The 12,570-nt window shown below is 40.8% G+C and overlaps 1 protein-coding gene across 1 annotated transcript in view; it reads right to left on the bottom strand.

Moving 5' to 3' along the window:
- Positions 1 to 12,570, bottom strand: part of pdzd8 (PDZ domain containing 8) — a 45,262-nt gene that overhangs the window by 25,728 nt on the left and 6,964 nt on the right. The window contains exon 2 of the mRNA XM_071901915.2: positions 3,877 to 4,002. Coding sequence (XP_071758016.2) covers positions 3,877 to 4,002 — 126 coding nt within the window. The remainder of the gene's footprint in view (positions 1 to 3,876; positions 4,003 to 12,570) is intronic.

The raw sequence follows: 12,570 nt of genomic DNA, 5'->3' as shown, positions 1-12,570 counted from the left end.
AGCAGCAAGTGAGCTCTGGACTCACCAGGGATGGCTGAACCTCTTCACCTCCACCTCCAGACACTAATGCTGCATTCCAAAGATGTCAGAAATTCTGACTTTCTTCTAAGAAAAATGTAATGGGGCCCATTCAAGTGCTTCCATAATTCCAAGAAGGCAACTCGGGCATGAATTTGAAATGAAAGTCACACTTATAGTTACCAACATTCTTTGCTAACTAGCTAGATAAATACCACTGACATAACATAAGCTGTTGAATGAGGAATGAGTATTTTACTTTTGGCAAAGAAAATCCCACAGGCGTCCATGTTTCTCACTTTTGACTTTGAATGGAATGCAGCATAAGAACAAGACATTTAGTTTACTGATGCCATGATTTCTGGGTAATGGAAAAATTCAAATCTCTCAGTGCCACTTGTCACCACCAAAGCATGAAGTTGCTTAGTGCAGCTTGAATTCAAAAAGTTTGTGCTCCAATTAGAACAAAAATCAACCTACTTCCCAATTAAAATTGTGTGTACTATATTGTATACTGTCATAGTAAAATCAAAGATGAGGTGAGAGCAGCATATTATATGTGAGACTACTGCTGCCCCCTGCTGTGGTGAGGAGATCATTGTATCAGACAGAGTTCCCACTGTGGCCCTGATGAAAAATTTCCATTACTTTTCCATGACTTTCCATAACCAAGTCAGAGTGCCTCCATGATCTATGAATGTTCCTCCTTCCTGGTTTGTCAATATATCTCTAGAAAGGGTGAATAGTCCGGTTTCCACTACAATTGGGCTGGAAACCGCCGTCTAATGCAATGAATGTGTGAAACAAGTTTGAAATACATTCTGGTATATTCCTGTAAAGTATATGAAATTTACCCATTTATGAAATTTCCCGATATTCCCTGATTTCCCCAGAGAATTTAACACATTCCAAGACTTTCCTTGTCTTAAAAAAAAAAAAACAAGAAACAAAATATGACACAAATAAATATCATCAACCTAAACTATTACACAACCATCCAATAATTGAATAGAATGTTTTACTTAGGCTCATCCACATCTACTTTCATCTGTCTGTGGACTTTCATATGTATATAAAATTAATATTTTTTCAGATACTGAACCACAGTGCATTGCAGAGTGATTAATGGGTGGATACTTCCCTCTGCTGGAGATTTACAGCATATTACATTTGCTACACTTGACACAGAGAAGCTTTACAGCTGACTTATAAGGCAATCTTGTGAGATGATAAAATTCAACAATGAAGTACACCAAGAAGAAAACAGTCTCCAAAGCTTTCCTGAGATAGGAAGTAGGGCATTAAATACATTACTGCCATTAAATGACACTAAATCAAACCCATGTGTTATTAGTAAATCTCCATTTAAACATGTCACTCTTGCCCACCACCACTTGGGAAAAAAAAAAAAGTCCAAAAAGCTTTGTGAGCTAAGAGCTTTGTTTAGAAAACCTGCATACAGAAGAAGGTGGGTGGGGAGGCGCCGCATAACTGTAACAATGTGAATTATTAATGGAGGAGCTTGATCTGAACGTCATGTGGTCCATCGAACACCAACAGACACACACAGGCATGACTGAGCGCACACACACACACACATTCATAGACACATGTCCACATACACACGCACAGCTCCTCTGTGTCCCCAAGGCAAGGCATGATAGACCTCTAGACCAGGGTGAGGCTGGAGTAATTAGTTTGTCCAAAGCTGCCATGTTTAAATTTTCATTGGCTGAGAGTCTAAGGGGGAGTGGGTTTGTCTCAGGACGGGGACTGGGGAGACTGGTGAGAGCCAGTATAGACTAGCCAACACAATGGGCGGCGGTCTGTACAAGCCATTTGATGGTGGCCTTAATGGTGAAACTGATTAGCACAGTATTTTCTACAGGGATGTGCCAGGCTAATGACAGGTATTGGTTATTAAAGGTGCTACATGTAGCATTTTAACATCGATAAATATTAAGAGGTTTGCATTTCGCCTCTGTTCACCAGTTGGATTCCAGTGGAAACACTGCTGTCACTGGTAGGGACAAGTAATTAATCCTGTTGACATTTAGCCCCCCTTTTGGCCATTTTTTGTATAATTACACAAACAAGGTTCAGTTCTACTAGTACCACATTTTTGTGCAGACTGGACACACAGTCGATGAAATTATGACCATTTTTCTGCTTAGCCACAAACTTTGTCAAATTTTGTCTTCCAAATTTTGTGTCAATAGCTCAAAAAATTAAAAAGCTTTAGGGAAAAAAACATTTTTTCATAAAATGCAAAACGCCAGAAATTCAAGATGGTGGACATGGGTGGTCAACTACAAAATTGGAAAGCTTGACTGCCTGAACATATGTATGACATTTTGCGTCAATCACATAGGGTGTTAGAGTTATGGACCAAAATGTATACATGTGAGCTTTAGCACCACCATCTGGCCAACCTGAATGGCTGGCCATAGGAACCCAGCTGCCAAATTCGGTTGCTCTATGATTTATGGTTTCTGAGCTGCAGACACTTTTAGCGGAGAAAAAGAAAGAAAGAAACAGAGAACGCTAACAAATACAGCATGTAAATAATACAAAACCGGCACAAAAACAATATGTGCTTCTTGGAAACATATCACCATAGACCTCAAAAGTAACAATGAAGTTTTTGTACTAACTAAGTGATCATTATCCCAGTTCCCAGTGATGGAGAGGAAGTGCGACCTAAAACTTTCTCTGCCTCTTCTCAGTTCATCCAGTTTTTCACTTGTATGGATTGCAATGGAGTTTTAAATCCCCTGTCAGTCTACCATTAACTGCTGAAGGAGCAGATATAGTGACAGGATTCCTGCAAGAGGGCTCATAGTGATCAATAAGGTTTCTTTCCTTTCCATACAATCCCAGTGGGCATGTAAAATATCCTACTAGCTGCTCAGTTACAATACTGCTAGCAGCACATGATAAAAGGCTGACCTTGTAGCAAGGCCTAAGTATGGGACTTATGTTATCATGGCTCCAAAATACCTAGGGCCTACTTCATAAAAGTTATAAGTTATATATATTTATACACAAATGTTATGGTCATAAATCACACATCAATGCCCAAGTTGTGATTTATAAAAAAAAATGACTGATGCCAACATCAATCTCACATAGATTTTCTCAGTTTTTGTGATATATATTTAAAAAGCTACCATTATCAAATGGCTGTGATATATCAAAAGCTAATAGCCCAAGCTTTAATGCAATGGATGTTTCATTTGTTTTATAGTAAATCACATAATAGTCCCCAATAATTAAGTCCCCCCACTCAATATATCATTCTCAAATAAATTCTGATAGTATAGTATAATGGCTGTTGAAAAATGATGATCGCGGTGTAAATTGGTTAATTCTTTCTCATGTAACCCTGATGAAGGCTTTCTGCTGGAACGCATTGGTTTCTCGGTACCAATAAAGTCGTTTTAAGAACATCCATCAGCCTGTCTTAATTTGTCCTTCCTCTCTAGCTTTTTCCTGATCGTGCACCTTGGCTGTCAGACGAGGTAGCGACAGTTTTGTTTTTCTTGTGCAGTTGAAGGTTTGGCAAGGAAATTTGGGACTTCTTTGTTATAGTTTAGAACTTTCTGAAGGCTAAGAGTTAGCTGTTGGTACTGTATTGTGTGGTTGCGGCTGCATAACAAATATACAACATGCATTAGACTATATTTTCTAATGCATATTACATATTTCTGAGTCGTCACTGTGCCAGGCTAAAGAGCATACCATGGTCTTGTTGCATACTATTAAAGAAAGCAGCGCTGCCATTCAAATCTTGAAAATCACCCATGGCACAGTCCTTTAAAACAATGAGGGAAGGGAAAATGAACGGAGCTCTATTACCTGCTACATTCAATGAGGGTGACTCGGAGTCGGCCTTCCACCAGCCTGCTGTCCTGCACCGACAAGTCCAAATCACAGGCCGAGCCCAGCGGAGGCTGCACTTGAAACGGGAAGAAGGGCTTGTATCTGGAACGAGAAACAGAAAATGGTCCAAAGTTAGTTTCATTTTAATTTAGGTTTCCCACCGTGGCACTGATGTACAATTCCATGACCCTCCATAACTAAGTCGAAGATGGCCTAAAAAAATGGATTCCTTCCTGATTTGTTAATCATGTTTTTCTAAAAGGGGTCTGGTTTCCACTATACAGTTGGCCTTGCTGGGGAGAAAAACTGCCGAAAAACACCAACTAATGCACTGAATGTGTGTTGTAAAATACATTCTAGTATTTTACATACATTCTTACATACATGCATACATCTGTTAACTTATTCTGAACAAGCTGTTCGATTTCGACTCAAAATTCCCCATTTCCCAATCTCTCATGCCGGTTATACCACCTTTCGCCACTAGAGGGCGGCCTAAGTGCTATCAAAGTCAGTCACGAAAACGAACGTGAAACTTAAAATTCTACAATTTGCTCCAAACTCACACGTGTTTGTAACAGTGTGTGTAAACAGTAACACTTTTTAATCAGAGATGTGTCAAAATGCTCAACACTCAGAGAATTAACTTGAGTGCAGTACAAAGACTGGTATATTGCCCCTGTTTACCACTGGATTCTACTGGACACCGCTGTCACTGTAGGTAAGGACAAGTAATTAATCCTATTGAAATTAACCCTCAATTTTATACAGTTTCAAGGATATTTCAGCACTGAATTTTGCCATGTTTATTTCCCATGACTTTCCAGGTTTTCCAGGACCCGTGTGAACACTGTGCAAGGCAGAAAACCAGTGTGATTCCACTGAGAGAGAGGGCGTGGCTTTTTAGAGTAATGATGTGAAACCCAGAGAGCTTGTGATCACTTCCCTCATGCTCCCTCCAATAATGTCAGCCATGCTGTTTTCACCAATAAGCAGATTTCAAGAGCAACTATGCTGAGTTCTGCTTTTATTCAGTAGTGTAGCGTTGAGAAGACCAAGTCCCTTAGGATATCCCAAAATAACATGCCAACGTCTATGTTTAAGAGGGTGATCTGCTCTTAGCCCTGTGGCTAACCGTTCTGCAGCCACACAATGAGTTAGCTGTTAGCCTTGTCTTCATGTTGAGGACTCTCTCTGGAGTGACTGAGGTATGCGCTACAAACAGTTGCTCGCCAGTGCGTTAAGGACAAGAGAAGGGGTGCAATCACAGCTACAGTTCGTTTTCTTTGGTCCACATCATAATCAAACAGTTTACTTTGTTGCATTTTTGTATTTGTATTTACGGGCAAACCGGGGCTTGTAAACAAAAGTCACATGGACTCACAAGTAGCTTGTTTATTGGACTGATTCCAGTCCCTGTAACTTTAACTAAGCATGATGGACTTGTCTGTGATCTTTGCCGTAATTTACCTTCTCTGGTGTTCATATTTGTTAAGAACACATGAAGAAATAGCTAAATATGAGCATCAGTCCAGACTTCATTTTGTTATGCTAGGCTTTCTAAGCATGAGGAACTGCTGGCTATCAGATGTCAACATCTGTGTCCTTATACCCATAAGGAGGGGTGAGGGTGTTCCCCATAATGTCCTAAATTCTGGACCAGCTGAGCAACAGAACAGGAAAGGCAAAAGGAAATCCCAGCCCCACTATGGGGGCTGGGATATGATGATATGATATGATTATGTACAATACTGGGTGGGCTGTGGGCTGCACACACACAAACACACAGAACAACATCAAATCACTACTAAAAGTTTTTTTCCCTGCTGGTAAGCTTCTGCACAAGGGATTGTTTAGGTGGTTCATTTGCCCAAATAAGGGATTCCAGATAAAACCTCAAATCCACGCCGTCCCCAGCCTGATTTACACCTAAGGACACTAAAGCTACCTCTCCAAAAACAATGTATATATCAAGTAAATTGCCTGTGGTCTTTCAAACCTTGGCGAATGGGTGAAAACATACTCAACTGTAACATCAGGGGAAAATAAAGGGTATTCAAATCCATTTGCCCACCCTACACACCCTAAAAGAGTGTTTGTATTAACATTTTAATATATAATTGAATACAAGCTGTGAAGTGAACACAAGGTAAAAATTTGACTTTGTTTGAGCACATAGATTTACAGTTGATTTGAAAAACCTGTCAGCCAGGTTTGAAGCATTTGAACTTTGAGCACACAAAGTGAAAGTGAAAGCTGACAATTCCGTGACTTCTGCTGTTGGGTGTGGTGGTTGGTGGTTATATAGGGAACTGACTCCTTAAGAGCAGCAGGCCCGGGCCTTATGAAAAGGAGTTAGTCATTTTAATTATAAGAATGTTGTTTGAGAGCACACGCCTGTCCTTTGCTATTTTGGTCTCCTGGTACTATGGCTGGTGGCCTGAGGCTCCTGCTGTTCTAAATAGTGGACTTTGTTCAGGCAAACTATCCACATTACTGATAAAAGTGATATTATTCTCTGGCCTCCCATGTACTCTGACATAAACTAGAAAGTGGTCCTATATACACTGCCAGGGTCCACAATTTGATTCCCACTCGGGCCACCCATACTAAAAATGTTGTATTATTTTGTCTCCATCTTTGATGCTAAGCGCTCATTGCTGTGGTGTTTTTTTGCACTGCACATCCCAGAGATCACCTGTCAATCAAACAGTGTGTTCAGTACTGTGATGTTTTTTTCCTTGGATTTTTCATTGATGAAGTTTGAGTTTTTGTAGGTGGTGCTCTTTTCTCTGTTCATCCATGGTGGTTATCGCTGTTCATATTAACGACCCAGTTCTAGAAATGTAAAACGCATCACTTCCTGTGTGCCAAAGGGTTTTTACCAGGAAAGAACAACAATAACAGCAAAATAAAAATCCACCCACTGGCATCCATGGCCCACATTTTTGTTCTGTTCAGGTCTGTTCATGTGACATCAACATGTCTAGGCCTGCAGTTGACACTTAGAAATTAGTTACCAGTAACACATTTCTTCTCAGTGAATGTGGATTTGATCATATTTACAGACACTGGCATTTGTCAATAATATGTAGCAACTAGGAAGAATACACTTTATGAGAATGTAAGTGTCCTTTCTGAATTTAAAGAGCTTAAAGGGGCATGAAGTAATCTATAACCATTATCTATCTCTGTTGGTGGCCAGTAGGAATTGCCACAGCATCGATATACAATTTATCTGTCTCCTACACAAGTCTCTGCTACAGCCCCACCTCCCCTCCTTCCACCACCACCAGTCCCGTCCCTGTGAGCTATGGTGACCTGTAATTGACACAAATAATTAAATCACACATTCATAATAGAGATGAGTAAAATGGATGATTAGAGCAGTGATCCAAAAGAAACATCTTGTGAAGAGGTAATATATCAACAAATACTGGAATAATAATACTGCTTGGTCATTCGTTTTTTTGGCTTAAAAGGGGCGGTCACACCTGAATTCGCCCAATGATTTGTCTTTGCTTATCATGACAAAAAAGGACTTGACGTCACGCTTTGTGTCAAGTAGGCATTTCATTTGTAGCAGAGATTGTTAGAATGTAACTACCATGGTTTCTACAATAAATTACACTTTGTGAACAACCTCGCACCAATGTTTACGCATTAGTAGCTGGTTAAATAGCTAAGTATGTAGCTATCAATCGAGTCCGATTCAATGCTATTTGATTGGCAAGTTAACGTAGCTAAGTAGCAATCAATCAACTCTGATGCTGTGCTATGTGGTTAGCAAGCTAACGTTAACTGTAGACTGCATTACAACAAGAAAACCATGAATGTACCATCTATGTTATATAATATTATGGACCCCCCCCCGCCCCATGTTGGATTTTTTTCTTCAGAGGTCAACACGCACAGGCAGCCAATAGAAACACATTTGAACTCTACGTGAAGGCGAAGTGCAAAATCGATTCATGTGGTTTTCAACTGACGTCTATGGGAAGCAAAGGGAATTTCTGCAAAGCTTCCCATTGACGTCAAGTGCTAGTGTGACCGCACCTTAAGAATGAGGCTTTTTAGCCTTCATAGCTGAAAGGTCTTGGGAGTGTTGGGATTGGGCAGGATTGGGAGTGTCTTGAAACTCCAATGGGTGGGGAGTTTTGTACAGGCTAGAAAGTGGGTTTTGAAAGGCAAAAATCAAGGCAAGTAATCATTAAGTCATTGGTATCAACCTCCCGCAGATATGGTCATTTGGTGCTATGTGACAGTAAAAATCTTATTTTTTGCACCTTAAATCAGTCCCATCACCAAACCTCCACTAAGAGCTAGCCATGCGGTGCCAGCCAAGACTTGACAAGGGGCCAGTCATTAAACTATGCCAAGTAAAACACCTTCATAGTGGATTAAACTCTACTTTGTATAATTCTGTATTTTGGTGTTAGTTGTTTAAAGTGTGGTGTGGCCCTGTGTCATTTGATCCCCAAACCATTAATTCCCAAATGTCCACAAAGCCCTACATTCCATTCTAAAATGTATTATGTAGCCTATGTAATGTGCATTTTCATTTGATGGGTAGTGAAGGTCAGAGTTAGACTTCGCGAGCACAAGGACACAGGAGAAGCTGTGCTAATGATAGGAACAGGCATCGTTTATCAGCCAAGAGAGCCTAACAGCAACCACTCCACTATGGAGTCATTGTAATTGGAAAACATGTACTTGCATTTTGTTTCAGTACAAAATACAAGTCGGCAGACGGGACCCTATCACTTTCCACAGACACCATTAGCTGGGGCAAGCAGGTCCTATTAAAAATGCATTGGGCACACCCATATGCGCTACCCCCTTTGGCCTATCTGTGTCCTGTACCAGGCTTCTTTATCCTTCAGGCCAGGGTATGAGCAACAATGTGCCCTGCCTCATAGCATTATAGCTAAATTACTGGAAGAAATGCACTTTACTATAGTGTACATGCACGGATTAGCCTTCCATGACACAGTCAGCTTGACCTTTCTAACCACAGACAGGTTTTAAGAGAACTGTGTGTATTTACTCATATACAGGGTGTCCGACAAGTCTGGAATCACAAGAAAACCACAGAATGTGCTCACCATGACCACTGCCAACTTCCAGACACGTTTGCTAATGAAATAGCATCTTTCTTTGTATCAGACAAAGAATATCCAGACTGACAGCTGTGCAGGCGTCAGTATTTTGCTGCTGCAGATAGTGCTGGTTTTGGATTTTCACAAAAAAAAAAAGCCTCAAAAAGCAGAATCAAGTCAGGGAATCTGAGAGCCCATTCCATCAGCCCCCTCCTCCCTATCCAAGCTGTCATGTGTTGTATCCTACTGATAGTAGGATACAACACCCTGAGGGTGTCTGAAAAGTCTGAAAACACAGGGATAAATAACACCATATACTGTGTCTGTGCAGGACTGAGTGGTTTCCCTGTGATTCCAGACTGATGATCTGATGATCCTGTCTCTTCCCATCCCTAGGCACTCTGGGAACCAAACAAATCAAGACCCAGGCAGGGGAATAGAAATGTGATGTAGAAATGTGACATTTTGCAACGGAAGTAGCCCCAACTAATATTAGAGGAACAAAAAAAACTCCAATGCGTTCTGTTCTTGGCATTTGCAGTTTCAAAGTCACTGTATCGGCTTATGACAGCTCGGCTAATGAGAAGTCAAAAGGCTTAAGGAACAATGCAGTCATTCCTTTCAGGAGGGAAACTTGACTCTAATCAGAAAGCTCTTATGAGATTAGCCTCCTTTTCTTCTCCGTTGAAAAGGCCCAACGCACACAAGGGCCAAAGAAGGAATGTTATGTACAGAACTGTTACATTAGCTAGTTTCAGGCCTGTATCAGCTACATGCTATCTGCTACATGCCAAATGAGCAGGATTGGCCCTTATCTAACCAAGTGCACTGGCAAAAGCATTTGGCCTTCATGTTCAGTGTAGAATATTTTTTAGTCCATGTTACATCAAACCTGTCCAAGTTAAAAGGCCACTCGCATTTCACTCCTCCATAGTGTCAAGCTTGAGCCTATTCTGATATCACTCATCTTACAGATGCTGGTGAAAAACTATCACCCACTGGTGTTAACCGTCCTCATAACCGACTGCTGTTATGACAGTCTGGTCCAACACTGGCCAACATCATCATTTCACACGATCAAAGGAATAGAGTAATAAAATGGAAGTATGATATGACACACGGCCCAGCAAACAGCTCTCTAAGCCCCATAGGCTTAAAAAGGCAGCATGACAAAAAAATCCCTTCAGGCCACACCCATAAAATCATAGATAAACTGTCTGATTATGATGCACTAAATCCTAAAATCTAGGCTTACTGGGCAACACCAGACTCCATAAAACATTCTCCAAAACACAATAATAAATGAAACACCCCGAGTATGTTTCTTGCTGATTAAAGTGATTTCCAAATTTTGCTCCATGGTTGTCTGCCGAAGATCTGCAAACTGTTTAATCGTCCTGGAGTAAGGGGTAGGGGATTAATGTCTATTTTTGGGGGACCTGGCATGAAAATGCAGGCTGATGTTCCAGGCAATAATCCTAAAATGACCACATGTGGGGCAGGGGGGGATGCTAGGTGAGAGTACCAACAAAATGCAACAACCTGAAAAAGCATGAGATTGGTTTTTTTTCTGTAGTAGATATCAAGTCTTCTGATGAGGAAGCCTTATTCGCTGCAATCATTTTGGTCGACTGCCCTGAAGAGAAATAAAATCGATGCTTCTTTAACATGCATTTTTGATGCCATAAAATTCTTGTGTAATGCGGTTGGAAATTTAAGAACACAGGACATATTCCGAGGCTTACAGTGATATCAAAGACACCATGCTAGCTAACAGTAGCCTGATATTCAGACTGAACGGCCATTTCGTTACCACTTCATTATTCAGTCTGACATTTCCTCCTTGTTAGCCGTTTTCTGTGGGGGGGGGTTTGATTTTCCCCCGAACCAATCACTAATGACTGACGTATCCGGCCGCTCTGACGTTATTTTCAGTTACACTGATGCTGGGCGTATTTACTAACTTTACCAAGAATGTCAGTCGTTTTTGACAAAAATATCGTCTTTGTAAAGACAATATGTTGGTTAAGGAATGATTTCAACAAATATTATTCTGCCGAAATGCCAATGAAAAACCCATTGCACGAACGGTTCAAACTTTAGTCCCGCCCACAAAGGTGCTGATTGGTCCGATCGTTTTTCCAATCGAGAAATCGCCTTTGAATAGAGCAACACCAGACTCTCTGAATCACTCGACAAATCTGAAGAGTGGGCGGGTCGCGATTCAGGAGTCGGGAACCAGGCTTAGCTAACAGGGAAATGTGGATAATAAGGGTGCTTACTTTGTGGTAACATTTCATGAAATGCAAGAACACTAGAATAACAAAGATGGTGTCTTATTATGGTCAGGTTTGAACATATTCATTGTAGGCATGCTATAGTTCAAATGACACATTAGAAGCCACCTTATAAAAATGTAGTTCTGTTGTAGAGAACTTCCCAGTTCTCTAAAAAAAAATGTGTGATTAGATCAAAATGTAAATTTTTGTGCATAATTTATTGACACATTATCAGGGCAATATGCACCAATAGTGATATAAGTATGAAAGGTGAATATGGCCAGTGCACTGATGTATCTGTTGGGCTCTAACTGAAATGCACTACAGTACAGAGGCTGAGAAATTCCTGCAAAATGAATATTTCATTGTATTAATGAATTTAATTTGGACCAAACTGTCACCTGAGTTTCAAAGTTGGATACAGTAATTAACCACAACGTCTCCGGGTCAAAAAGTGTCACTGGAGAAGTAGAGGGGAGAGTTAATGAAGGGAGCAGCAGGACGCCCAAGCCCACATTGTGTCCATCATCCTTTTAAATGGAATGTCAGTATATCAAACTACGTCAGTATATCACGATCAGACCACGTGAGCAATAACCTTACAGGAGTCTATTGTTAACATTTCCAATTAACATTGTTGTAACTGCACATTGATATTCACTGTGCATCACTGTTCGTCGGCCTTTGGTCTAGTTGCTAAGTTGCATTTGTTGTACAGGTATTGGTAATTCCCCCCTTCCCTTGGATCACCACCTTTTTTTTATTATTCATTTTTGGTTTATTTTCGGGGCATTTTCACCTTTATTGGACAGTTGAAAGTGAAGAGAGAGAGGAAAGATTGGGAGGGAGAGAGCGATGACATGCGACAAAGAACTTGGTCCGGATTCCAAACCAGGACGTTGCGTTTACATGGTACGCGCCTTAGACCACTGAGCCACCAGGACACCCCGGACCACCACCTTGACTACGGAATTTCCTGTGGGAACCACTGCGCTGTCTGACTAGGTCTCTAATAACAGTTCAATAATCTAAATATTTAACGCGTCAGTAATCTAAATGTTTAGTGTGCACATTAACCTAGTGTTCAAGTCAGAAACATGCATTGTCTTTTACCATCTAAACAACTTATCAGCTCCCATCCAATTTGGCAATGAATCTTATTAATCTCTTAATTAATCTCACTCCTCTGAGCAGCCGGTCACTTTCCCTGTTGTAAAAGACAGATGCCTTATTGACTGACGGGTTGGACATTAGGGGAAGGGATTTGGCTGTGACATGGACTTTGCTCCTGC

Source organism: Centroberyx gerrardi, chromosome 15, assembly GCF_048128805.1.
Source record: "Centroberyx gerrardi isolate f3 chromosome 15, fCenGer3.hap1.cur.20231027, whole genome shotgun sequence".
NCBI classification, from domain to species: domain Eukaryota; kingdom Metazoa; phylum Chordata; class Actinopteri; order Beryciformes; family Berycidae; genus Centroberyx; species Centroberyx gerrardi.
Note: the sequence above shows the minus strand (reverse complement) of the source record. Positions and strands in the feature narration are given on the sequence as shown.